Source organism: Balearica regulorum, chromosome 1 (genome assembly GCF_011004875.1).
Source record: "Balearica regulorum gibbericeps isolate bBalReg1 chromosome 1, bBalReg1.pri, whole genome shotgun sequence".
In the NCBI taxonomy this organism is placed as follows: Eukaryota; Metazoa; Chordata; class Aves; order Gruiformes; family Gruidae; genus Balearica; species Balearica regulorum.
Genome location: NC_046184.1, coordinates 147,714,917 through 147,740,858, shown reverse-complemented (window position 1 = coordinate 147,740,858; position 25,942 = coordinate 147,714,917). Strand labels below are relative to the sequence as shown.

General features: G+C 42.2%; 2 protein-coding genes and 1 non-coding gene across 4 annotated transcripts in view; 2 read left to right on the top strand and 1 right to left on the bottom strand.

The window, feature by feature from the left end:
* The window catches only part of RNF149 (ring finger protein 149), a 32,741-nt gene extending 25,811 nt beyond the window's left edge, over window positions 1–6,930 (top strand). For both annotated transcript variants that reach the window (XM_075738254.1, XM_075738251.1), the window contains 3 exons: window positions 638–833; window positions 1,202–3,287; window positions 6,310–6,930. In XM_075738254.1, the coding sequence (XP_075594369.1) occupies window positions 638–833; window positions 1,202–1,260 (255 nt within the window). In that variant the 3' untranslated portion in view covers window positions 1,261–3,287; window positions 6,310–6,930. The remainder of the gene's footprint in view (window positions 1–637; window positions 834–1,201; window positions 3,288–6,309) is intronic.
* On the top strand, window positions 3,594–3,709 carry LOC142600227 (small nucleolar RNA SNORD89). The gene has a single exon (XR_012833667.1). It is a non-coding gene; the product is annotated as a small nucleolar RNA SNORD89 (small nucleolar RNA).
* A 3,458-nt stretch (window positions 6,931–10,388) lies between the features above and the next one.
* CNOT11 (CCR4-NOT transcription complex subunit 11) lies at window positions 10,389–24,337 on the bottom strand. The gene is made up of 7 exons (XM_075738240.1): window positions 23,896–24,337; window positions 22,993–23,157; window positions 18,652–18,804; window positions 17,877–18,079; window positions 16,351–16,553; window positions 13,306–13,402; window positions 10,389–10,746 (listed from the first exon to the last, which is right to left on the bottom strand). Exons 1-7 carry the CDS (start codon window positions 24,320–24,322, stop codon window positions 10,549–10,551), a joined length of 1,446 nt encoding a protein of 481 aa, XP_075594355.1. The 5' UTR covers window positions 24,323–24,337; the 3' UTR covers window positions 10,389–10,548.
* Window positions 24,338–25,942: the final 1,605 nt, after the last annotated feature.

Here is a 25,942-nt window from a genome sequence, read left to right as displayed (position 1 = left end):
AACCTTCAGAATGGATCAGAAATAGCTCATGCTACACAATAGGTGAAATAAATTCTGTTGCCTGTGCTGCAGATGTTTTGTTCCTGCAAAGTGACAAGCCAGCATATTTGCATTTTTGGAACAGACTTAAAATTAAGCTGAAGGTAGAGGAGGGGGGAAGTTTGTTCTGATGTCGAATGTTTGCTCACCCCAGTAAAAAAAAGCCTAAGCTTGCACAACTACTATACTGAAAACCAGAAGCTTCTGCAAACTCATAAGGGATCAATAGGTTTGCTTGGTGAGGACTTTGGATGGGCTGAGTGTGCTCCTAACCAGACTGTAGCAATATTGTTGTAAAGTGTTGAAATATTCCATTCCTTCAAAAAGGCTGGCTGGGTTGACGACTCCTGTTGCTGCTCTTGGCCTTGGGGTAGCTTTGAAAAAGTGGCTTCTCTTTTGCTTGGCTTTGTTTCTTTGCAGCCGGACAATAACATTGAAAGTAGGCACTGCTCAACGCTGTACCCATGAGCGCATAGATAACAGGCATAAAAAAAATGGGTTTTTTTCCAGTAAAGTGAGGTTACAAATTGGTAACATGGAGAAATGTTGATGCCTAATGGTAGACAAAAGTGTCAGTTAAATATATTTCATTTCAAAGGGGGACCCTGAAGATGTACTTGAAGTTCCAATACCTGAATCAATAAGTGGCAGTGTTTCAGTTGGAAGTCTGAGTATTGCTTTACAAGATGATGACAGAAATGAAGTAAGCGAATTATCAGCTTCCTCCACTAATGAATCTGTATTGCAGTGTACCAGTTTAAAAGAGGACGCAGGTGAAACCACAGCATTACTTGGTAAGTAATAATTTAGTTTATCACTTGACAATCCATAATGCCATTCATTGCATTGAAAGAAGCCATTCTCTAAGTGATGTTAGTACTATTGGTATTGCAGTGTGGACCGGGCTGAGAGGTGTCACTTATTATACAAGCAGGTAGATTTTGAGAGAATTCTGTCAAGCTGGAGAATGCTGGTCTTGCCGGGGGGGGGGGGGGGGGGGGGGGGAAGATGCAAACAACGTCTTAGGAGGATTACTTGAGAATCTTGAGAACCTTAGGTATATATGAATATGAAATTTATTGCCAGAGTTTGGATTAATGTAACAGGTAAAATGTATTGAAATAGTAAATCAACAATTTTTCTTCTAATTCTTGGCTTCTAGATGTGGATGTCAGTAATAACCGACACGGAGAACATCTATCTAATGGAAATTCCCACTGAACTGCTTCATGGAAGATATCTTGAATAGACTGTTGAAGAGCTATTATTTTTTATTTAATTAGTATGGACTTTTGTCTAGTTAATGGAAAAAATAACAATGTAAATTATTTTACCTTTCAAACTTTTCTAGCTGGTGTTCCAAAAGGGCTAATAACTAAGAATTTTGTACACAGGAGGACTTTATAAAATCTCCTCTGGATGTCTCATCCTAAAAAAAGATGCAATAACCCTTTTTCTGTAAGCATTGTTACAATGTCATTGTGTTCCAGAGGGCTGTAACAAAGATGAAGACTAGGCAGTGAAAACAATGCAGAATGTCTAAAGGATAACTATTTTGGATGCACTATATACATTCAGTATGTACACATGGAGAACACTTACAAGACTACAGCTATTAAAATGCTCTGAAAGTTCTGATCTGTTGTAATTGGAGATGGATGTTCTTAGAAAAGACATAACCTAACCTTGGAAGGAATCAAATAACTTCATGGGTATGTTGCATATCCTTTTTTTTTTTGTGATGAAAAAATTACTAGTTGCAACTTTCCTTACATGTAACAAATACTAATTGGATCTTGTAATGTGTTCTACTCCGGCTGGATACTGAGAGAAAAAGAGACTTTCTCCATCTTGCTAGCTTTTATACTGAATTTGGCAGTAATACGTTGTGCTAGGTGGTCTTCACGTGCTGAGCATGTAGACTTATTTAGGTATATGCACACTGGTTACCTCTTTCAATCTTAAACTCAGTAGAACAGAGGTAAAGGGCTAATTATGGCTAAAATATATTTATTAGTCTATTTATAAGAATTTACTTAATTCCTTCTTCCTTCTGCTCCCATCCTGTCCCACTTCGTTACATACAAATTGCAACAGTTTCTTAGGATCTGCAGAGTTTGGGTTTTGTTTTGGTTTTTTCGTTTCCTTTGCATAGAGATGCTGGAATTCCTCTGTTGGATATTCCACATCAGGAGTTTTGGCTGGGTTTGCCATTAGCTTTTATGCCTTTCTTTTAGATTAGCAGTATTGTGCCTTATAGTAAAACACTTAAGAAACCAGAAGCATCTGAGAGTAAATATAAACCCTGGCATCTCCCACTATGACCTCTTATTCAAATATTTATATACTGTAAGTGGTATAAGGAATTGCTAAACTGTTTTGTAAAGAAATATGTATATTTAAAACAGTACTTACTAAGAGTGTTAAGTGGTTTAGGATTTTAGCATTGTCATGTTATGAATAATATGCGACATTCCTCAATTTTCTTTTGTAAAGCTGTTACTATAGGTTGCTTAAAACAGTGTCTTTTACTAGACGTTTGTTTTAGAGTGCATTTTGTTTTTAAAATGTATATTTGGAATGTTTATAAGAAAATATGCAATTCTTTTTCTAACTTATATTGAGCTTCAATAGAAGCAATAACTTTTTTTAATTTTAGAATGAATGTTCCAGAAATGACAGAGGTTTCAGCTGGGGAAATATAATCTGAACTTCTACTTTGCGGAGCAGATGTTTCACCCTAAATTTTCTTTGAAATATTCCTATTAATGCCTACTTTACAAAAAATAATCTGCCTCTTCCCTGTAGGAGTGTAACTTTTAGGTTTACTGGAGAATTGTCAGGTTGTAGTTCTGATGTCACCAGCAGATGCAAGTTTTTGTAATGCCTTTATCTTACAAGAAGCACATGAGAATGGAATATGACTGACCAACCATCTCCAACACTGAACAAATAAAAAAACAACCCACAACTAAACCAAACAAACATATAGGGACACGTATGTCTCCAAAAGAAGCTTATCAACATTTCCAGAACTGCCTTTTTAACTATCTCTTCAATATTAAAATCTAAGTCTTCTCCCTCTTCCTAAACACAAAACTGAACATTGATGTAGTAAATGTTGAGAGGGTTTAAACTCTAGCTCAAGGAGGAACCAAAAGGCGTTATCAAGAGAAGTCTTGTCAGTCTGTGGATTGTGTCTTGCTGATACCTGCAGCACAATATTCATGCTGGAGGGGAGAAATGTGGTAAGTACTTCAGCTTTTACATAATACCTATAAAACCAAAAGCTTTTCTTAAGAATCAAAGCTGAGATCTGGCAGAAAGCTGGAAGAAAAGCTAAAGAAACCTGCACATTGAAAAGTGTGCTTATAAAATCTGAAGTGTACTTAGAAAAAAAACCTCAAGTGTGAAGATTCCCAGAGTATGTTTCTAAAGCTGGCACTATACCAGTTTCATTTCAGCCTTTCACAAGCGTAGTTACAGTTTCAGTCAAATTGGTTTGTGCATAGTTCGCCTTGGATACAGTGAGGTCTTGTAAGGCCAGCTGTGCTGCTGAGGGATGATGACAATAAAAGGCCGAATTGAAGTGTCTCTTGCAAGCAGTTTGCTCTCCTTGTAAGCACGATGACAAAAATCTTCTGAAGCGAATCATTAGTCTGACCTCAGTCAAAAAGCTGACACCCATTAGCAAAAAGGGATAGGTTAAAAAGTACAGAACAGGAAGGAGACCATCTATGGAGCTTACAGCAGTAGCAAGAGAGGATTAGAAATGTGAAGCTTAGCACCTACTGTTATAACTCAAATCAATTACTCTTAGAATAAACAGGTGTAAGCAGCTATAGGTAAATAGAGGTTCCTAGACTTTGCTGATCTGGACCTACTATATTGGATCAAACTGGTATTTCTGGTTTCTAGCACTTTACCAAAAGTTTATACGCAGGTCAGAACTAGTGAGTCTTTCTCTGTTATGGATGTTTTTGCAGGATAGGTGCCTTGTGACTCCCTTACCTACCCTCTGGAGAATCTTTAATCTGCCTCCTTTGCTTAGGCTATGTCCTACCTAATGTAGGAGCCTGTGCTGTGTGTGTTGTGGGTTCCTTCTGCCCACTGGCCCAATCTCTTTCTGTTCCTAGCCGTGCATTTTTCACAAAACATGCAGAAACCTGTCCGAGACCTGTGTCTTTGTCAGATTTTGCTGAAATCAGGCAGAGGGTCTCTTACTTGGAGGCGTTCATGCAGTAGGATTATACAAAGCTAAAGCATGGTGCCCACATGAGGTGGACAGCTTCCCAATGGCGATGTTGAATAAATCAGTTGGGAAAAATACCTAGCCAGGAATAGGGGATGATGTTGTTGTAAAATGAGTTTTGTTAGTATCATGTTCATTGGTACGGCTTCATTAGGTCTGGTGGTACTGTTGGGGAGAAAATTTGTAGAGTTCAAGTGATTTTAAAAAGGAGCTGTGAACATGTCAAAATGGACTGGTGTTTAAAGTGAGACTAGAGGCCCTCTTTGTTCAGAAATCTTGGTTTATGAATAACAGTCCACAAATGCCAAATTGGAGAATAAATTTGATAGTAAATAACTGTTTAAACCACCTTCAGCTTTCAGACTTCATAGCAAGCAAAAATGAACTGTAGCCATTTCAGATCTAAATACATGTTAATAGTTTAATTACCTGCAGTACCAATTTAACTAGAGAATTTCAGTTTTCTTTTACTAATTACCCCTAGACTGGATTCTTTGGCTCTAAGCAACGCCAGAGGAGATTCTTTGCATGTACTAGGGACGTTTGATTAGATAGCAGTAACTCCTTCCCCCTGTTCCTCAGCCCTCCCCAAGTACATGAATGTAGTGCAGTAACCTGTTGCCAGTAATTAGTGCTAGATTCTGGAGGTATGCCAGAGGAGATTTAGGATAACTTAACTACAGAGAGAATGCTTTTAATCCATGCCGACTTAATAAATCGGGCACTGGTATATTCCTGCCAAAGCTGGGCTGTTACACTTTGGGAATTGCAGTCCTGTGCCAGGGTGTAACTGGTGTGGAGAAACACCATTGCAAGTATGCAAAGACTTATTTTTTCCCCCATCACTTCTTGATTCAGGTCTAGGCCTCCTGGTTTTCTGCCTGGCCTGCTAGGCTTTCTCTCAGACTAGCCAGTAGTAGTTGTGCAGAGAGGAACCCAGCAAGTGTGTAGCGATGGTTGCCCCTGTTGTATGGATGTCTGAGGCAAAGGCAGTATCTACACTTGCAGATCTTGGTGGGCGCAGTCAGAAGCAAAAGGTGTTTGGTTTACATTACAATGGCAACAGGTAAGATGCAACAGGTTGGGCTGATAATTTAGCTGCCCCCTAAAAGCAGACTTCTCGTGTCCAGACAAGTTGAGACATGCAACTACTGCTAGCAATACTGACTGTACTTTGAAGTATATACCAGTAGGTTAAGAATGGCATTCTGAATTTGTGGAATATTTTTCAGTAGTTGCCACATTATGTAACAAAGATATGTTTTTATTACACATCAACATCCCAAGTGTTTGGTGAAACTGGGAGCTCTTGCTCAACAGAGCCTTTAGCACCCTGAATCAAGCAAGTAATGATATTGTGGCAATGGCTTAGGGGGTGGTTTGGGGTGTTTTGCTTGTTTTTTATATTTTGGGAGGTGGGGGGTAGAGGTTTGGTTGTGGGTTGGTTTTTTTTTTTTTGAGTGGAGAGGTTGCATGTGTAGTTTTCATTGGTTTGACTTTCAGCGCTCTGCATTGAATGCAGTGTTTCTGTGCTTGACAAAAATGCTGAGATCAGTAAGAATGTACTGACTCTGCAGCTCTACAAAGAGGTGGAACTGAAACTTAGTAGAGGAGTCAGCTGGCAATACCTCCTCAGGTTAACCTGGAGGGAATGGAGTTCTTGGTGTTGGCTGCTGTGTGAATCAAATTATGTTGGCAGCTTGACAGGAGTCTGTTCTCTGTATGTCTCCTTACACCCACCAGGCTGCTGAGACTTAGCATGATGGCCTGGACCGATTTAATAGCTTGCTGTTAGAAGGAGAGAGGAAGTGGTCCTTCCTAGTTTCCTTTTCTCTCTATTTACATCACTCTGTCTTGCATTCAGTTTAAGAGTATGCGATGAACTAATTCAGATTTAATTTTCTGCCACTTAAGCTATATATATTTTTTTTTTAAAAAACCAAAATGGCTGTAAAAATTGTAACATGTCTTCTGTCCTTGAGAGTGATCTTTACTAGATGTGTTCTTTTCTCTCATAGGTGATATGTGAAGATTTGGGAATTGGAATTGTAGATTAAACATGCACAAATTGAGCTGAAGGCTTTTGTTTTTGTTCAGTATGGGTCCTGATCTCTCTCCTCAGATATCCTGCTGTATTGCAAAACTTGATTTGAGAAAGTTTTAAAAGTAGAATGTCTCTATAATTGCATGTGTTTGTGTGAAGAATGCATTGCCTGGAAAATGTCCACTATACTTCCATTGGACCTCAAGCTACTTTTCACCATCTGAAACATGGTAATGATACTGCATTTTTAAATGAGCATATCCTTCTTAATTCAGAAGAGCAAAATAATTTGAGTTTCCATTGTTTTGTTAGTCTGAAGCTTAAGTCCAAAACTTTGAAGCCAGTTATTTCTACTACGAACATAACTGCAGAGAACCATTTGAACTTGCTAGTCTGTCAACAACTATTCACAATTGACTGTCTTTTACGGTAACCTTGTACTCACTTGGTTGCGTTGTTTGGATTAAGCACAGGGCTATGTCTTTTCCATTGCGTATGTACAACTGTAAGAATGTCAGATTATGCATTGTTGTTGTAACTCCATGGCTAAAAGCTCAAATTCTGTAATAAATTATACAGACCATTGAAAAAGCAACATCTGAGAAGTTTGAGGGTTTTGTTTTCTTTGCCACACTTATGTAAATGGATCTGAGATGTTCAGTGCTAGCACAGCACAAAACATGCTTATCGTCATGCTGGGTGGCTGTGGAGGGCGGGGATCCTTTCAGCATCTTGTGCAGTGTTCCCCATGGAACCAATACCTGGGCATGGTGGGTTCACCTTGGCTGACTGCTAGATGCCCACCCAGCTCCTGTCACTGGACAGGGGGAGAAAATAAGATGGAAAAATTCATGGGTCAAGATACGAAATAGTTACCAGTTACCATCACAGATGAATGTAAAACTAATTTATTGCCTTTTAAAACTAGAGTTAGGATAGTGAGAAACAAGGACAAAACTAAAACTACCCTTCTTCCTAGGCTCAGCTTCGCTCCCAACTCTTCTACCTCTCCCTTCCCCTTGAGTGGTGGCAGGGGCTGGGGAAGGAGGGTTGTGGTCAGTCCCTGGTCTCTGCTGCTGCTCAGCTCCGTGAGCTCCCTCCCAGGGGCTGCACTTCCTCAACAACTGCTCCAGCGTGGATCCTCTCCTTGGAGTACAGGTTGCTCTGGGGTTATCACAGAGGTGCCACCAGCCTGGCTGAGGGGCTGAGCTGTGCCAGCTGGCCCTGGCTGGCTCTGGCACAGCTGCCCTGCAGCCCCCTGCTACCCCAGTCTTGCCTTGTAAACCCAATACAAATTTGGGAAAGCATGGCTCACCTTCCCTCCCAAACAAGCAAACAATGTAGAAGCATACAGCAAATTCAGTAACAAGTTTGAATGTTTTCATCAATGGAAAGGGATCTGAGATCAATATATTATAGAACTACCTATGATAAAATCATAAAAATTTCTTGATGATATTTATAGCTACAGGACAAATCCAGGCCTTTGGGATTTACATATGCCAGTACAACTCAAGCAAATACTATGAGGAGGCAGCAGAATAGCTAAGGCTTTTGCTGTACTATCATGATAGCAACCTTTTTTTTTTTTTTTTTTTTTTGCAAGGCTTAAATTATTTTAAAGTAATGCTGCAGATCATAAGGTAGATTGCAATGCCTTGAAGCAGCAGTAATTAGTTTTCTGATGGGAGCCTATTTCTCATAAGCTGCAGTACTGAGTTCCAAACAAAAGCCTAAAATCTATATGAAATGGGGGGGGTTAACCATGTTTTTGAAGAGGGGTACTAGTACATAGAAGACAGTCAAATTGTACTGCAGCTTTGGTAGGTATAAAGCATTAAGGTATGAGTTTTGAGCACAAGCTCGGTGAACTGTTGCTGCTTACACTGATTTACAGCAAATGTCTTGGGTTTTAGAAAGAATGCCTAGAACTAGAACAGACCTTAAATAAATGCTACTTCAGTTGGCCTAATACATCTTAACTCTGGGCAGCTATACAAGACTAACCCCTCATGACCACAGAGCACTTCTTGCATGACTCCTTACCAAAGATTATGCTGCATGAGATGAGAGATCGATGGGATTTTCAATCCAAGGAATTTAGCAACTTAAATTACTTGGCAAGAAAAAGCCAAAAGACAGTCGTCTTGACCTTGCATTATTGATCTTATGCTTCATAAAAATTTGAGAAGCAGATGCAGATTTAAAACAGCTTTCATTTATCAAGCAGCATTAAATTAGAACCAGCTAGCTCTTCAAGTTATCTTCCTTTTCAGTCTCAGAGCTTGAATAACAGTAGCTATTCCACTATCAGCTTAAAATAATACTTCAGCAGACTCCTTCCCCAGGTCCCCCAACACCTGGCATCTACCCCCTGAATGGTACCCTGACTATATGTATTAGAAGGAACAGGCTACTTAATGTTGGTAGTATATTGGGTTTGTGTGGCAAGGTTTTGGTAGTGGGGGGGCTACAGGGGTGGCTTCTGCGAGAAGCTGCTAGAAGCTTCCCCTGTGTCTGATAGAGCCAATGCCAGCCGGCTCCAAGATGGACCCGCTGCTGGCCAAGGCTGAGCCCATCAGCGCTTCTGTGATATAACATATTTAAGAAGAGAAAAAAAAAAACACAACTTAGGGAGAGCTTTTGCAGCCAGAGAGAGGAGTGAGAAGATGTAAGAACCTCTGCAGACACCAAGGTCAGTGCAGGAGGAGGGGCAGGAGGTGCTCCAGGTGCCAGAGCAGAGATCCCCTGCAGCCCATGGTGAAGATCATGGTGAGGCAGGCTGTCCCCCTGCAGCCCATGGAGAATGGTGGAACAGATATCCACCTGCCCATGGAGGACCCCACACCGGAGCAGGTGGAGACACCTGAAGGAGGCTGTGACCCCGTGGGAAGCCCACGCTGGAGCAAGCTCCTGGCTGGACCTGTGGTCCTGTGGAGAGAGGAGCCCATGCAGAGCAGGTTTGCTGGCAGGACTTGTGACCCCGTGGGGGACCCACACTGGAGCAGTTCATGAAGGACTGTAGCCCATGGGAAGGACTCACGTTGGAGAAGGTCGTGAAGGACTGTCTCCCATGAGAGGGATCCCATGCTGGAGCAGGGGAAGAGCATGAGAGTCCTCCTACTGCAGAGAAAGGAGCAGCAGAAACAACATGTGATGAACTGACGGTAACCCCCACTCCCCATCCCCCCGTGCTGCTGAGGGGGGAGGATGTTGAAACCAGGAGTGAAGTTGAGCCCAAGAAGATGGGAGGGGTGGGGGGAGGTGGTTTAAGATTTGATTTTATTTCTCATTGCTCTACTCTGATTTGCTTGGTAATAAATTAGATATTTTTTTTTTTCCTCTACATTGAGTCTGTTTTACCTATGACAATAATTAGTAAGTGATCTCTCCCTGTCCTTATCTTGACCCATGAGCTTTTCATTATACCTTTTTCTCCCATCTAGTTAAGGAGAGGGAGTGATAGAGCAGCTCTGGTGGGCATCTGGCCCCCAGCCAGCGTCAACCCACCACAGGTAGCCACAGAGCAACTGCCTGTGCAAGTTTTGAAGCGAGAAGAGGCTCATGACTTGGATTTCTATGGAAGAAATAGGACCATCTTTCCTCAGTGAAACGTTCTCACAAGCATGAAATAGGTGCAGTACTTCCACTACTGATGGAAAAATTCAGTGATCTTGGAAAGAAAGAGTACTGCTCTAAGCCTCCATTTCTGCCATCTAAAGATAAGCCTTTAGCTTCTTCTAGCTCTTCCCTTACTGAAAACAGCATTCATTGTTAGAAGTTGTATCCAGCTTCCAGAGGGTTGTACACAGTAAAGAAAGGGCAAACAGGAAGTGAAGTTACATACCTTCATACAAGTTGACTATAGTTATTTACAAACAGTTTTGGACACAAAGACAGGAAGTGTCCCATTAATACTTAAATTTGCTCTGCAATGGCAAGTGTCATTTACATTCTCGCTGGAATGAGAGCCTGTGGTTCACGATACGCATATGACATACAGAGTTGTTTAACCCACAGTCAGAAATAGCATGTTTCACAAACTCAAGCATGTGTATCAGAAAAAACATTATTTATTGTTTAAATGCATAAAATGCTATTTATAATGCATTACATCATTAATCCAGTGATTTAAGTTTAAAATATACAAATAATTGGTATAGAATGGTGGCAGGTTTGGTTGGGGGTTTTTTTTGCCAGTGACACAGTGGTTTTACTTTGACGTTTTTGTCTCCGATGGATTTTCCCCAGTGTCTAGTGTCTTCAGCAATCTGAAAAGGCCAGCTGCTTCTCGTATCCGACTGAACTCAATACAGAATGCTTGCACTTCTATAAACAAGTCCTGTACATTAATAATTTTGTTTCTGATTAAAGACTGAAGAAAGACACACACAAGACGTACCAGGCGGTTCTGAAACACAAGAGATAAGTTTTTTTAGTCCAAATACTTGCAACCAAGTCAGTTAAAGGACTGTTGATGTTTAGCTTCAGCAGTAATCTTGTTCCCAAGCTTTGTATGTGCTGCCCCTACTCTTCCATCTTCCATACTACTACGGTATTTAAAAAAATGGACTCCTCTGCTTTCTAGTACTGTACTTCTGGATACAGGAGCTTTCTCAAGATTAATCCCATGCACAAATGAAGCACCAGATCTACCTATGCACCATACTTAATTTCTTCATTATGTCAGCTCCGAATAAAGTCAGAGAGAAGGGATCATAGCTAAAGATGATGTCATCGCTAGGATCTTGCTTAGTCTTATTTTCTACAATAATACCACAAAGAAAAAATGAACAAGCTTCACACCTCAAAATTCCCCAGCCACCACATGATTAAGGTGCTCCAGATGGGAAGCGACAGCAACAGAACTGATCCCGAACATGCTTCATGGGAAGCACTCTATTGCTGAGTTAGCACATGACCCTCTTCCTGTGTCTGGGAAGGAAGCCAGTAGCAGGGACACCTAATCCAAGAACATGCCTCACAGCTCTGGTCTGTGAGCTGTGGTTTCCCTCCCGATCCAGTGAAAAGATGGAATCTAAGGGCTGCTCAGTTAACACCCTGCAGAGCACGCTGGGGGTTAGTGGAGACCTAGGAACTGGCACCTACAATTTGTTACGCACAGATCCAGTCACTAACCATCTGCTTTATACAGAACACGTCCTTCCTCAAGGACAAAAGCTGCTCTTACTTTATCATCAAAGTGGCCTCATACTTCACATTGTGAGAAAGAGCTGAACCCAAACATTTCTCTAAAAGCAACTACATACATGAATGACGTTTATCAGACAGAACTGAGGGGACTTGATAAAGTGTCCAAAGTATTTTAGATTATTTTACACTGAAAATAAGCTATCAACTATTTTTTGCAGGAACTGAGCTTACTACTGCAGAATTTGCTACCTATACCAAGAGAATTCAGAAACTGAACAAGATATTTCCTTTGCTGCAATCAAAAGGCATCACGTTTTCTCTGCAACACAAATTAGTTACAAGAGTAACTTTAGTAATTGAGGAACATGAAACTCAGAACAGAAGTACAAATGCAAGATGCTGGCTGACTCCCAATCTCTTGAGGATCATGCCTCTTTTACTTACAGTGGGAGTATTTTTGTACCATGCTTTTCAAACAAAACATTTTGTGTCTCAGTTGCTGTGAGGCCTCGTACACAGTATTAGCGTTAGATCTCACAACCTTTGCATGCTACTTGGTGATCGGTATGGTTTCCCTGACCCTCTGAACTTTTTTGTCCCGTGTGCCTGACACACAGCTGCTGTATGCCCTCAGCAGCCCCTCTGAGTGTCCCACTCCCAGCTCTGCTGCTATTTTCCTGTTCTGCTACCAAATGTAATAGACACAGCTATTCAGCAGGTCCCAGATCAAGCCACCCATGTGTATCCGGCAGAGTCCCAAAGCAGAGAAGCATCAGCAGCCACCAAAAGACAACAAATGGTTAGCCATCATCTGGAAGGGTACTGAGAACAAGACAGAGGGGTTTTTGCTGCTATCTAAAAATCACATTGCACCCATATCCTCTGTACTGCACACAATTTTTGTCTCTGCAGCGTAAGGATATAATGGAACTAGAGAAGGACACCAGAAGAAGCTTAAGGGGAAGGAATAGCTGCCTTGTGGCAAGAGACAAAGAGGTTGCAATCCTTCACTACTGAGAGGGAAAATCTGAGGCAGGACTTGGTCAAGATTCACAAAGCCTTGGGTAAACCGAACACGGAACTGTTTTTCACCAATGACGTATCCAAGAAAACAAGTTCTACTAGGCACTTGGTGAAACCAACAGGTAGGTTTAGGCTAGAAGGAGGTACCTCACACAGCATGTAAATAACCTCACATGCCAAAGGTGTGGAGACCTCCCCAGGGGGTAAAGATCCTTGAAGTGGCTACAACTCATATGCTGGTACTGAGGAAGTAGGACAGGCTTCGGAAGTGGAGAGTGTGGTGTTAAGAAGACAGAAAACAGAAGTTTTTTAGGTCTTTGAGGAGATCTGCAAGCTGTTGTAGGTCATGACTGAAGGGCAAGACTTCCACGTGAGTTTTGTTACATCGCCTCAAAGGTCTGGAAGCGGTGAGCACACTTGAGCAGAAAAGAAACTTGAAGCTTAAAACTAAGCAGAAGGCAAACAACTAATGCTGGGGGTGAAGAAAAGGCACACTGAGTGTCAGATAAACCTTTTGCACGTAAGGACCTGAGTCATGTAAAACTGCAGTTTTTCCAGGGAAAAGCGTATTATGTTTACAGCAAAACAGGGAACAGTAATTATCTGTGAAGTCTTGTAAAAAGGTAAGAAACATCTGTTAAACATGGTAAAGAACTGCATAGGGTGTTGGGGGGGGGGGAAGCCTTTTAAATAAAGCAGTAAGACTGCTATCAGCCTTAAAAAGTCTCAGCACATACTACATGGAGCAATATGTATGGGACCCTTTTCCTAATGAATTTACTAAAATACTCACCTGCATATATTTGTCTTTAATCTGTTCACAGGTGGAGATACAATTGGAGATATAAAGATGAATAAATTCAGGCGGGAGATCAACTGCAGTAGTAAGCCTGTTCAAATTAAAAACATCCAGTGGTTTATGAAGCCATAAATCTAGTGATTCCATTGCAAAATAGATGAGTTAGACCTCATTATTAGTTTATTCCCAGTCATATCATACAGAACTGATTTCTAACAGCTTCCACAGACATATTTCTAATCATTTAAATTTCTTCATTAAAAGTCCAAAACTAACTTTGACACAGTACAGAAGCTGAGTTAGATCGGTTTCTAGTATACTTGGCACACCTACAAACAGTTGCTATGTATTACAGAAATGACTCGATGATATACTAGTTTCCAATTTATGATGAAGTCCTCAAGCTGTCTGAGTACCAATATTCTTCTGCAATAAACACTGCAATACAATTTTGCTTATTCATATTTGAATTTCAGGTACTGAATCTAGATGCTGAACTCCTTCTCTAGGTATACAACTGGAATAACTCTGTTACTGCAAAAAGATCATTTTCCTTTGTTCCTTCAGATCCAAATTTTAGTCCTAGGAACTGAAACACTATGAATATGTGGAGCTTAAATACAAGGGACCCTGACTAGATGAAAATATTAACTAGAGATTAATGATGCACAATAATCTCAGAAGCTTCTTACTACAGAAGAATTGGAGAACTATTGCATCAAAGAATGGTATTACTGTATTTTTAAGGGTTAACAGCACAGCACATCTATTTGTGGTTTAACAATACTGATTACTAAAGCATTTGAGCTGCCACTGGTTCTTAATTGAAAAAGCAATACAGCTCTCAAGATAACAACATACACTTACAACTGCCATAAACTTACAACAGAATTTGACCAAAGTAACTCTGATCAGTCCTATCTCACAAGGTGAAAGGGAGGGCAATAGGCTAAATGGTGCATGTTTTAGACATTTCCGTTTCAAGTTTTTGTCTCATTTCACTTAAAAATCAGTGTCTCCCTGTTTGCACTGAGACCATCAATTTGCAGTTTGAGAAAAGTTGCTCCTGTGGTAGTTAGGCTGTGGGAGAAGCAGCATGCCTGACTGGTGGTGTAGCTATCCTGGACAGGAGTGAAAGCTCTTTTCTTACCACTGTTCCTCCCTGTTGTCATTGTTTGCCCAACTTCAGGTCAGTTACTGCTGCCAGTCTGCACCAGTAGGGAGGGATTCATTTCAGAAACACTTCTTTCCTCAACCAATATTTAAGGCACAATTTAACTCTGCTGCAAAGAGCCTGCTGACCAAGGCTGACTTGGTAATTCACATTCAGCAGTGGCCAAGAAATGGAAGAAAGCAAGCGGGAGAGATGTGCTTTTGTAGTTTGTGGGGATTAGCTGCCTGAGAAGTTCTTCCATTGAAGGAGCTAGCAGTCTGTTAAGAAAATGGGTTATACCTCTACGCAGAAGTTATTCCCAATGAAGATAGGGCATGAACGTAAAGCAGGATAGCTATTTAACGATGCCACCTTTTGTTCACTTAAGTCGCATCAAGAATGCAAGTTACGTTTAAGCAGATTAGCTGTGTAACATATTAACTTTTTGTGGAGGATTCTCACAATAAATGCCCTTTGTCCCACTCTAGTCTTCTATCTTCCACACAAGCATACTTCAAGAAGGATCAAAAGTAACATTTCCAGATGTCCCAATAAAACACAACTGCCACCTCAGCTGAGAGAGAAGACAGAAGCTAGAGATGAGGCTAATTTTTAGGTATGAGAAAAGAACATGAATTCTTCATCAGGAATGACTGAGTTGTGACCCCTTAGAGGGAGTGACAGTGGCTACAGTGACAAAGCCATACACATCCAGTAACTGGTCATTTTGCAAATCAGCGAGTAAACTGGCAGCTTCCTGGGACATAGGACATGTACTTGCTAGTGAAATTTATGTATTAACCAGGAACCTGATGTCTGAACAACAGTTTAGACACATTATAGATTACAGTGACAGACACCCTGAAGTGATAACCCTTTTAAGCACTGTTTTGAGCTGAACGGATCAAACAGCTTGATAAAATTATTTTCTAGTAATTATCAAGTCCAGTTGAAGTTACCCACAACACAGTAAGTGCTTCCCCATTCTTTTCAAAGTAGAAACATTTTGCTGATATTAAAGAGGAACACTGTTTTCTTTGAATAAGCTTCTCCATTCTTGGAGTAGGGACTGAAAGATTAACTAGCATAGCACCTGAGAAAGAAATGTGCTTTTTACCATACCTAATATGGTAAAATATGGTATGTTAGAAATTATTAATATAATTTATATTTTAATAAAGAAAAATATTTAATTATATAAAATCATAAATAATTAATATAAAAAGATATATATATATTCCTCCACCATCACAATGTCCTGCTGGGAAATTTTGGGTTTTTTTCCTGTTAAGCAGTTTTGCTGCCACTAGTAGGAAGCTGTTAACATTACAGTAATATTTTAAAATAGCACTGCTGTAAAAAAGAACATAAAAATTGGCAGCTTTCTCTGAACTTAGCACTGAAGATGTTTGAGAAGTTCAATTCTTTATTACCAACTTTACAAACTTCATCTGGACTAAAATAAGAGGTTTTTTTCTTTAACTACAGGCACCACTAATAAGGAACTACATGAAAAGCAAGTAAAGCCTTTATAAAAGAAACAGTCCAGTAGTCATGGAAAGCTACAAATTCATAACACTCTCTTCCTCTGCAGGATTAATCAGAGCACACTAACTTTAAGTCTTAATAATAACAGTGGGTGAAAAAAAAAACCAACCCCAAAACCACACAAACAGCATAGAGAAATTGTGCAGGGAATGACAGTTTAATCTTCTTTCCGTCCACTGAAATCTGACTAGTCATTTCTTCAATTCCTGTTACTTTTGGTAGTCTTTGGCATGTATCCAAGTACAGCCCTGTGGCCAGCCTCACAATCACTTAAACACTGTTCAGTTATTTATTTTACACACTCAAGGAAACCTTCTTAGACTTGAGATAGTACTCACCGATTTACAACTTCCATTGAATGTAAGGACATGTCCATGTTGACCAAGACCGAAAAATACTCCGTTATCTGACTAGACTGCATCAGTTTCAGCAACATTTCTATAGCTACTAAAGGATTGTTTTCAACCAGGTCTGGCAATTTGGCAGGAGTAAGACCAATATGGTAAACAAGCTTGGGGTCTTTTTCCAGTTCTCCAAGGAGCTGTAAAGAAAAGAAAAACATCCTGAGTCTTTTTTTTTTTTTTTTTAACTATTCACATTACTGCTTGAAGAAACTGCTATAATACATCTAAGCTACAGGAGGATAACTAACCCTTTAGATTTAGGCATACCTACTGAAAGACACTAGAAGGTATACTTTAAGAATTCTATGTAAAGGCAGCTGTGCCCATAAAACCTTTAATAAGGCATTTAGTAGTCTTTCATCAAGGGGTGGCAAGGGAGGGAGGGGGAAAAATATGAAAATTTCGGCCTTCTTTAGTTTCCTGTCCAGCAGAAATAAACCTCAATTTCAAGTTCACTGTTGTTGAAAAAGTTCTGCGAATAAAGGCTATTTTATAGTGCTAGCATAATGATTATGAAAAAAGACCACTGAAATCAGGGGTAATACTATCAAATTGAAGAAAAAAACACCCCTGGTGTTGGCATTTCTGAAATAACTACTTATTAAAATGTTCCACAGAATCACGAACAGCCTTAAGAAGATTTTTCCATGCAGAAAAATATTGGTGCCACTTATTGATCAACTGTAACTATGTCCAGTCAGTGCTAGGAAGTTTAAAGATTTCTTCCTTATCCATACAAACCCACGTCAAAACTCTTGGGTATTTACAATTTAAAATACTTGGAGTTTCCTGTATCCAAACACAGGTCAATTCATAGAATCACAGAATGGTTTGGGTTGGAAGGGACCTCAAAGACCATCTAGTTCCAACCCCCCTGCTGCAGGCAGGGACACCCTCCACTAGACCACATTGCCCAAAGCCCCATCCAACCTGGTCTTAAACGTTTCCAGGGAGGGGGCATCCACAGCTTCTCGGGGCAACCTGTGCCAGTGCCTCACCAGCCTAAGAGTACAGAATTTCTTCCTAACATCTAATCTAAATCGACCCTCTTTCAGTTTAAACCCATTACCCCTTGTCCTGTCACTACACTCCCTGATAAACAATCCCTCCCCAGCTTTCCTGTAGGCCCCTTCAGGTACTGGAAGGCTGCTATAAGGTCTCCCTGGAGCCTTCTCTTCTCCAGGCTGAACAACCCCAACTCTCTCAGCCTGTCCTCATAGGAGAGGTGCTCCAGCCCTCTGATCAGCTTCGTGGCCCTCCTCTGGACTCTCTCCAACAGCTCCATGTCTCTCCTGTACTGGGGCCCCAGAGCTGGACGCAGTACTCCAGGTGGGGTCTCATAAGGGTGGAGTAGAGAGGCAGGATCACCTCCCCCGACCTGCTGGTCACAATTAAAGTGATCCAAGCTTTCTAAAATACATGAATTAATAGCTTGTTAGAAAATCATTTTAGATAGTTACCTGTGTTTGCTGTGGGGAAGTCAAAGGACTTTTAAAAGCTTTTGCCATGATTCTTTTTATCTCAACTCCAGTGCTGTTCTTAACACACATTGACTTATCCCACTGAATTGTGTGATCCGGCTCTATTGGATTTAACCATGTCAATTCATCCTCACATATATGGAGCGGAGGCGGTGGTCGAATAAACTCTGGTCGAAAGTGACCTAAAAAGGCAACAATGTGAAATGTTTTTTAAGCTTCAGGTATTCATTTTTTTTTATCAGTACAAAAAGAAAAACCCCGAAGCCCCCATTTCTTTAAGCTATTATAACACTGAGAACGTTATGATCTTATTTGCCTCTCAGACAAACATTATTCCTGATTTTTGGTGATGATGTTACATCAGTCTGTTTTTCCTCTTGATTCGTATCGCTAATTATTGATTCTACCATTGGCTTTTTTCCTTCCACAGTAACTGCTTCCTTGGAAGGTGTTAGCAGTCAATGCAGATCTTAGTGTAGGGGATGAAGATCTGAGGGGCATCAGCCCCAGTGTTTTAGCCAACAGGTGACACGGGTCACAGCTTGAAGACAGACTCCAGATTTTTAGAAGCCTGGAAATGTGAACACCATGGAGTCCGATCTGGAGACAGCCTGACACAGTTTTGTACTGTTTCGTTCATCTTCCTTCCCATTTCATACCTCGAAAATACTTCTGAATTACATTTCATCTGGAGAAGTATAACAACATAGCATGTCATGAGTTAACAGAAACAAAGATGTGAAAATGCACATACTTTCTATAGGAGGTTTTGGTCCACTCACTAAGGCTTCCGTGATCTGGGAGGCAACAGAGCTGTCAAAACCGGAGTTGGAAGAATCTGGGTCAGGATCGCTGAGAATGCTGGGGAAGCTGGCCTTGCTCTGCGTTGGCAACTCGGACTGACGTTCTGAAAGAATAATTTTAAAGCATAAAATTGAAACAGAGATGCCTGGAATACTAAAAGTAGTGAGAAACAATAAGCTTTAGAGAAGAGCTAACTAAAAAAAAAGAAAAAGATACCATCAACATGAAATTTAATACTGGTGTCAGGCGGCTAGTACTCAGAGTGCCAGCTGACAGGCAAGGGACAGAGGCATGCAGCAAGGACAGAGAAGAAACAGAAATTAATCTGAAACATAGTCTTGACTTTAGAAAAAGTAAATAGCTGACGTAATCTGCATCTAAAAGCACATTAGTAGATTCACGTGGTACTCCTGAAAGAGTTCACATGCTTATCTAGTTTTGCAATCCCTTCTTCTCAGAGCAGGGAAGTGAAAAATCTATACAGATGCATTTACAGACTCCACAACAATAATGGTCATACCAGACCTGAAGTCAGCTATTCAGATTCATCCAACACATTTCAGCAGCACTGCATAAGCTGCTTTTGCATTTGCTATCAAGCTACAGCAAGTGCTTGCGTGGAAAAAAATGGAGTTTAATTGTTACATGATTCTACATACATCGTCATCAAAGCAAACCTGAGAAGAGATGAAAGTGTACCTTTAAAGGCCAAATTACAGAACATACACAAGTTACATAAAAAAAATATTAAATTTAGTATTACAACAGATGACTTGAAGAAACTGGCCAAGAATAAACTATGGGGCTCAATACTTGCATTGTCAGATTTTTAGGGGTTCTTCTGTCACAATCTATCGCTCTTCTGTATCTGAAAATTTAATGTCTGATCTTCTATATTCTCTGTATTATTTTTGAGAGATGTTTTCCATTGCTTTGCCAAAAAAAAAAAAAACAACCAACCAAACCCCAACAGAGAAAAACCAGAAAAAAAACACTACAGAACACCACCTTACACTCCTTCCCTCCCCAGCGAACATTAAGCAGCAGATTAAGCCTGAAGTAATCTGACATCCAAAACTGTTGGTACCACCCAAAGAATCCTTTGAAAGAGTTCCATGTGCAAGTAAACACCACTCCTTTTCCTGACTAATTTAGTGCTGTCACACTGTCCCCACCACTTCCAAGCAAAGCGTGCTTGCTCCTTTTCGTGCAGCCACGTGACCCTTCCCAACTCCAACCAAGTCCATGAGAGATGCTGAAACTGAGTGACAAAAGGATCATCAAAACAGAGCACCACCCATTGCTAATGTCTTTTTTGGCTTTCTGTCCTCTATCCAATTATTTCAGATCATGCAAACATTTGCATATATGCTCAGTGCAGCAGCACGGCAGGGTATGTTTTTCTGTTAAAGGCAAGAACTGGCATACTTTTCAATTACTAAAAAAAAAAATAATTTTAAAGTCAAAGTCCAAATGAGCTGGTTTATAAAACATGTCTTCTACTTTATAAACTGTTTCAAACTCCAGCTTGCGAGTAATTTCATTTAGCTACTGTACAGAAGGGTTGATTTAACAAATAAAGTTCTAGGGGGAGAAAAAAAGAAAAAAAAAAGTTGGGTGTCTTTGTTCAGTCTTTTCATTTATAGTCTAGAACTTAAATCCATCAGTCGGTAAAGTAGGTCACTGATTTGTTTGTATCCTCATAATCTCAAATGAACAATGATGCTTAATTAGAAATACAAGAGTTTAAGATACAGTCCTTCAATTCACTGGTTTTAGAAGCCTCCATGAGCTCTTAGTTATATGCATTGAAGCTCAAAAGCTCACCCTCATTGCTTCAAGAATTAGGGCTGGATCAACAGTTTCAGGTAAGCAGAAGCAAGAATTAGACACTGATTTAACATGAAAGAATACAGCACCTTGAACTTAGACATTTAAATTTAAAAAATAATCTGGAAACAATCTCTTAGGTTCCTATGGAGCTATGGGGTTTTTTTCTTTTTACAGGTAAAAAGAAACTTTGATTCTTAAAGGAAAGTTCTAAGATGTATTACAAACTTAACTTTAATATAGGTCAGTTACTCTTAGATCAAATAAAGGTTAGCGGACAGTTACAAGCACTGTGGCAGAAACTCCATCCCTGCAACTAGGAGAAAGTGACATTTTTGATATGTTAACACCAGATCAACCAAACCAAATTACAGAGAGAAACCGACACTTGAGTGAACATTCTGCAGACCAAAGGGAGAAGAGAACAAAGCAACTCATTCCCAAGATGTTCTATTCCAACATTCTACTTTTTTTGGGGGGGAGGAAACCCTAAAAACAAAAGAAGAAAAATCAAAACTAGAAAACCCACCTTACAGGTGCAAGTGAATTGTCACAATGAGATCAAGTTCAGAAGACAAGCCAAGTACTTTTTTCCTCCCTTTACAAAAAAAGCATTAGGATAGACACACTTATTGGAAAAAAATAAAATTAATGCTTTCTAAGTTATATTTAAGTTGATTTTGCAGGCATATTCTAAAGCAAGTCAAAATCACCGTGCTCTAAACTGCCCTGAATTCATCTCAGGGACCACAGTTTTGAAGGGCCGCCAAGTCTTACAGCTCTTATGTTTTGGGAAACGTGGGGGGAAATGGCGTAAAGGCCAACACCTCAAACGTTGTATCTAAGCACCATAATACTTGTATTTATGCACTGGCAGCAGCACAGCTTCATCCTGCATATTGAATCATTAGGAGAAATATACTGAAGACTTCTGAAAAACTCACAGACCTTCTGAAACATGACAAACAGACAGTCAAGAAGCATCACAATATTAAAACAAGCAAAATATTTAAGAAAGTGAATGCAAAGCAGACATTTATTCTGGGGAGCTACAGCAAGAAGCCTGAGAAAGACAGCATGAAGCTTTTTCAGATACAGCTTGTTTTGTTACCTAACTCCTACAACTGCTCATAAGCAATCAATTATGCATGTTTACTGTATTACGTAAATGATGATACAAGCACATCTTAAAGGGCTTAATTTTGCAAAGCCCCATTAATGACTCTGTACTGTACTTTAAGCCATCAGAATCTTCTATTTTAAAAAAGGACAAATTAAAATGCATGGCCTAGAGTACCCATCCATACAACTAGTTTTGAGATTCTCTGTATGTTTCATTTTTAATGAGAACAAAATGTTTCCAAAAGCAAACATAGTACCAAGGGGAAAACAAATAAAAACAAATAAAAAAAAAACTAGGCTTCTTTAAGGTATCACATATGCCTTATGCTAAAAATCACAATTTACCTGAAGTTTCACAAAATCTGAATTCACAAAAGCATTCTAGAAAAAACTGACAGGATGAACAGAAGAAGAACCAGAAGGATTTGTTTCCCCCTTGAAGGTATGTTAGGGTATGCAATTTGCATTTTCAAAAGATTCCACAGTCTGGAAATCGTAGCTGAGGAGGACACCAGAGGACATTTGTACACTGAACAAGTAGATGACAGATTCTACAGAAAAACCGATGATATCAAAATACAACTGTGGGAAGGAGAAGCCTGGTTAGTGCCTGACACTGTACAGATAAAGTGGGATGGTCAGTTTTCAAGCGAGTAGGTCCATTTGCACGTACCTAGGAAAAAACCACTATTTTTTGCTCTCCAAACTGGCTCCTTGTTCCAAACAATATTTTCTATTTCAGATTAGCTCCAGATGTGACTCATCAGTCAACGTGATCAGAACAATCATGTTCCTGCTCCTTTTCTCCTGTCAAAGGATAAGCATCACATTGCTTTTCTTTTCAACCCAGTAAAAGTAGGCCACCTTCCCACTCTTGAGCTAATGCTGTAAGATCTGACTTTATTTTATAAAACTGAAGATATAATTGTAGTAGTCAATTTGCCAGGTGCAGCTGAAGTACCGGTACATGACAGCGTGACAGTTATGCTGTGTTCTCTCATACTAGAAATACTGCAAAAAAGTGAAAAAGGGATAAACTTATAGCAAAAAGCCATGAAAGCTTTAGGTGAAAAATCTTCCTATACTTGCAAAATGTTCTCATGTTTAAGGCAGTGACATATATGATTAAAAAGCTGCTTGTTAAGTAGGATAAAACAGTTAAGACATAATCTCTGCTTGAATTCTCTCTATATGCTTGAACATGGGCTTGAAGACCCTAAAGCACAGTTCAATTGTTTTCATATTTAGGACAGACAAGAGTGTTTCTCAAGTAACTCAGAGCCAAGTTCCAAATAGCATTTCCATTTGTAATTGAACCACAGCTGGAATTCTTCCTTACCTGCTAATGCCAGCTGAAGCCCACTTATATCCACCGACTGTGCCATGTTCCCCACGTCCATCGAAGCAATCTGCCGAGGAGTCTTCTTGAACAGTTCTCTAGGGGGGGCCAACATCAGTTGAGAAAGAAAGAATTTTTCTGGAGGAGTTATGGGGGGTAAGAAGCCTGTAGAGACAATGAAAAACAATCCTTGACTTGTAAGGCAGTAGCATTAATAGTTTTCCTATGTTTCACATAGAATAGCAAAAATAAAATGCAAACTGATGTATTACTTATGGCAAGATCAGCCCAACTGGAGTTTTTGCGAGTACATACAAAACTGCTACCAACTCAGTTCCTACAGTGATGTAAAATACAGTGTTATGCTGATCGGTAGCACGCATCTCAACGTGCAACAACTGACCTTCAGTCAGTCCTAGTGCTTTCTTTACGTGCTTTCTAATTTAGACAACCAGTGAGCTATTAAATATGACCAGACGTTGCTATTCATACTGTAAGTTATACAGGTAATTATTTTTTTTTTTTAGAACCTGATTTACCCATTGCTGTAGCGCTTGCATTTACTTTAGTGAGAAAAAGCGTTTCACGGATTTCTCTCGCAGCTTTAAAGCTGTCAAAAGCCTCCTATTACCTCCAGGTTTTGGCAAGGGCTTTCTCCCAAAACTCCCGTGTTACGGTCCAACCAGGTCACCTATCTGACATCCAGCCTAGAGCCGCTCGCCATGAAAATTCCCCACCGCCTTTTCCAAAGCCGTTACGTGCAAATCCACCGGCGGGAACCCCGCATCGGGCAGAGGTAACGAAGCCGCGCTGCCGAGCGGTGCCTCCGCCGGGTCCTCCCCCACCGGGAGCCGCGGGGAGGCCTCCTCTGCGCCGCCCCCCCCCTTCGGCGGCGGGACGCACCTGAGAGCGGCGTGCGCTCCCCCTCGTCGCCGCCGCGCTCGGGCGCGGGGTTGAGGAGGTGGGCGAAGACGGCGGCGAAGGGGTTGGCGGCGAGGGGCTCGGTGCGGTACATCTCCCAGAGGAGGTAGAGGGCGGTGAGGCGCTGCGCGGGGCTGGGCAGCAGGTCGGGCTGCTGCAGCAGGAGGACGAGGACGGAGCCCAGGCGGAAGTGCTCGGCCTTGCCGAAGTAGTGGTGGAAGGCGCTGGAGAGGCCCTCGAAGGTGCTGCCGCCCGCCTCCTCCGACACGATGCTCAGGAGGCTCGACAGCTCCTTCGGCGACAGGCTCATCCTGCCGCCCGCCGGCCCGACGCCCGCCGCGCCGCCCGACTCGCCCGCCTCCGCTCCCACCTGCGTGCCGGGCGCCGGGCTCCCCCCGCCCCCGGGCATCCGCCCCCACCCGCCGCCGCCGCCCGCTCCGGCCCGGCCCGGCCCCGCCGCTCCCCGCTGCCGTAACGCCTCGCGCGCGCTGTCACGCCGGCTCCGCTTTACGGCGCGGCCGTAAGGCACCGGGGCGTTCCGGCTCGGCGCCAGGGCGACGAGGAGGCGCGCACGCGATTGGCCGCGCGGCGGGGAGCCTCGGCCCGGCCCGCGTCCCCGCCTCGCGGAGCGGGATTGGCCCGAGCCCTCCGGCGGGGGCGGGGCGGGCGCGGGGGATCGGCTGACACCGCCCGGCTCCGCGCGCTCCCGTGGGGCCGGGCGGGGGCGCGGCCGCCGTCGGGGCCGGCAGGGGGAGCCCGGCGGCGCGCGGCTGCGGTGGGTTCGTGCCCCCGGCCCCGCGCGCGGGTAGCGGTGCCGCCCGGGATGGGGCGGGGGGTGGAGGATGGCGGCCCTGGGAGGGGCGGGGGGGAGAGAGACGCCGGGGCTGTGCGTGCTGCCGTCAGCAGCCGTGGCAGGGCAGGGGAGGGGAGGGGAGGGGAGGGTGGTGGTCGCCTGTGCCCGGCCTAACGGGCCTCCTGCAGGGCGGTGTTCGTCTGTGTGCGTCTGCCGGGATCCGGCTGAGCTGAGAACTGCCCGCTTTGCTGGTGGGGCTGTCGGCAGAGCTGGAGCACGGTGAGCTGCAGGAGTGTGTGGCTGGAGGTCGGGGATGGGAGATCGTCCCTATTGAGGGCAATGATCCCTTTCATGGAACCACAGACTGGTTTGGGTTGGAAGGGACCTCAAAGATCACCCAGTTCCAACCCCCCTGCCATGGGCAGGGACACCCTCCACTAGACCAGGTTGCCCAAAGCCCCGTCCAACCTGGCCTTGAACACTTCCAGGGAGGGGGCATCCACAGCTTCTCTGGGCAACCTGTGCCAGTGCCTCACCGCCCTCACAGTGAAGATTTTTTTACTTATATCTAATCTAAATCGACCCTCTTTCAGCTTAAACCCGTTACCCCTTGTCCTGTCACTACACTCCCTGATAAACAGTCCCTCTCCATCTTTCCTGTAGGCCCCTTCAGGTACTGGAAGGCTGCTCTAAGGTCTCCCTGGAGCCTTCTCTTCTCCAGGCTGAACAACCCCAACTCTCTCAGCCTGTCCTCATAGGAGAGGTGCTCCAGCCCTCTGATCAGCTTCGTGGCTCTACCTTTCACCAACTTGTCTCATGTAAGTGCATCTTGAGGGACCTCGGCACGTCAGGCATAGTGTGGAGTGCTGAGGCCGTGGCCTGGGGGAAGAGCTTTCTGTGGTAGGTGCTGAGAAAAGAAGGGCTTGGAAAGTCCTGAGAGCAGACACTGCTTCTGCTGTCTGATTCTTCTAGTGTCAGTACTCGTCCCAAATCACCCAGCCCAGAAGACCTTGATTTTCTAGTTAACCATGCTGGTGTAAGAGATGGGATTCAGTTTCTAAAAGAATATAAATTGAAAGCTAGCGTTCTGAATATAGGCCACGCAATAGGTGTGTTCTTTCATTCACATTATTGATGGGAAAGAAACCAAGGTCCAAGAGGTGTAAAGGCTTCACAGACATATACAGATGTTAAAAAATGATAACTTTGGGAAAAAAACAGTGTCTGCAGCCATGT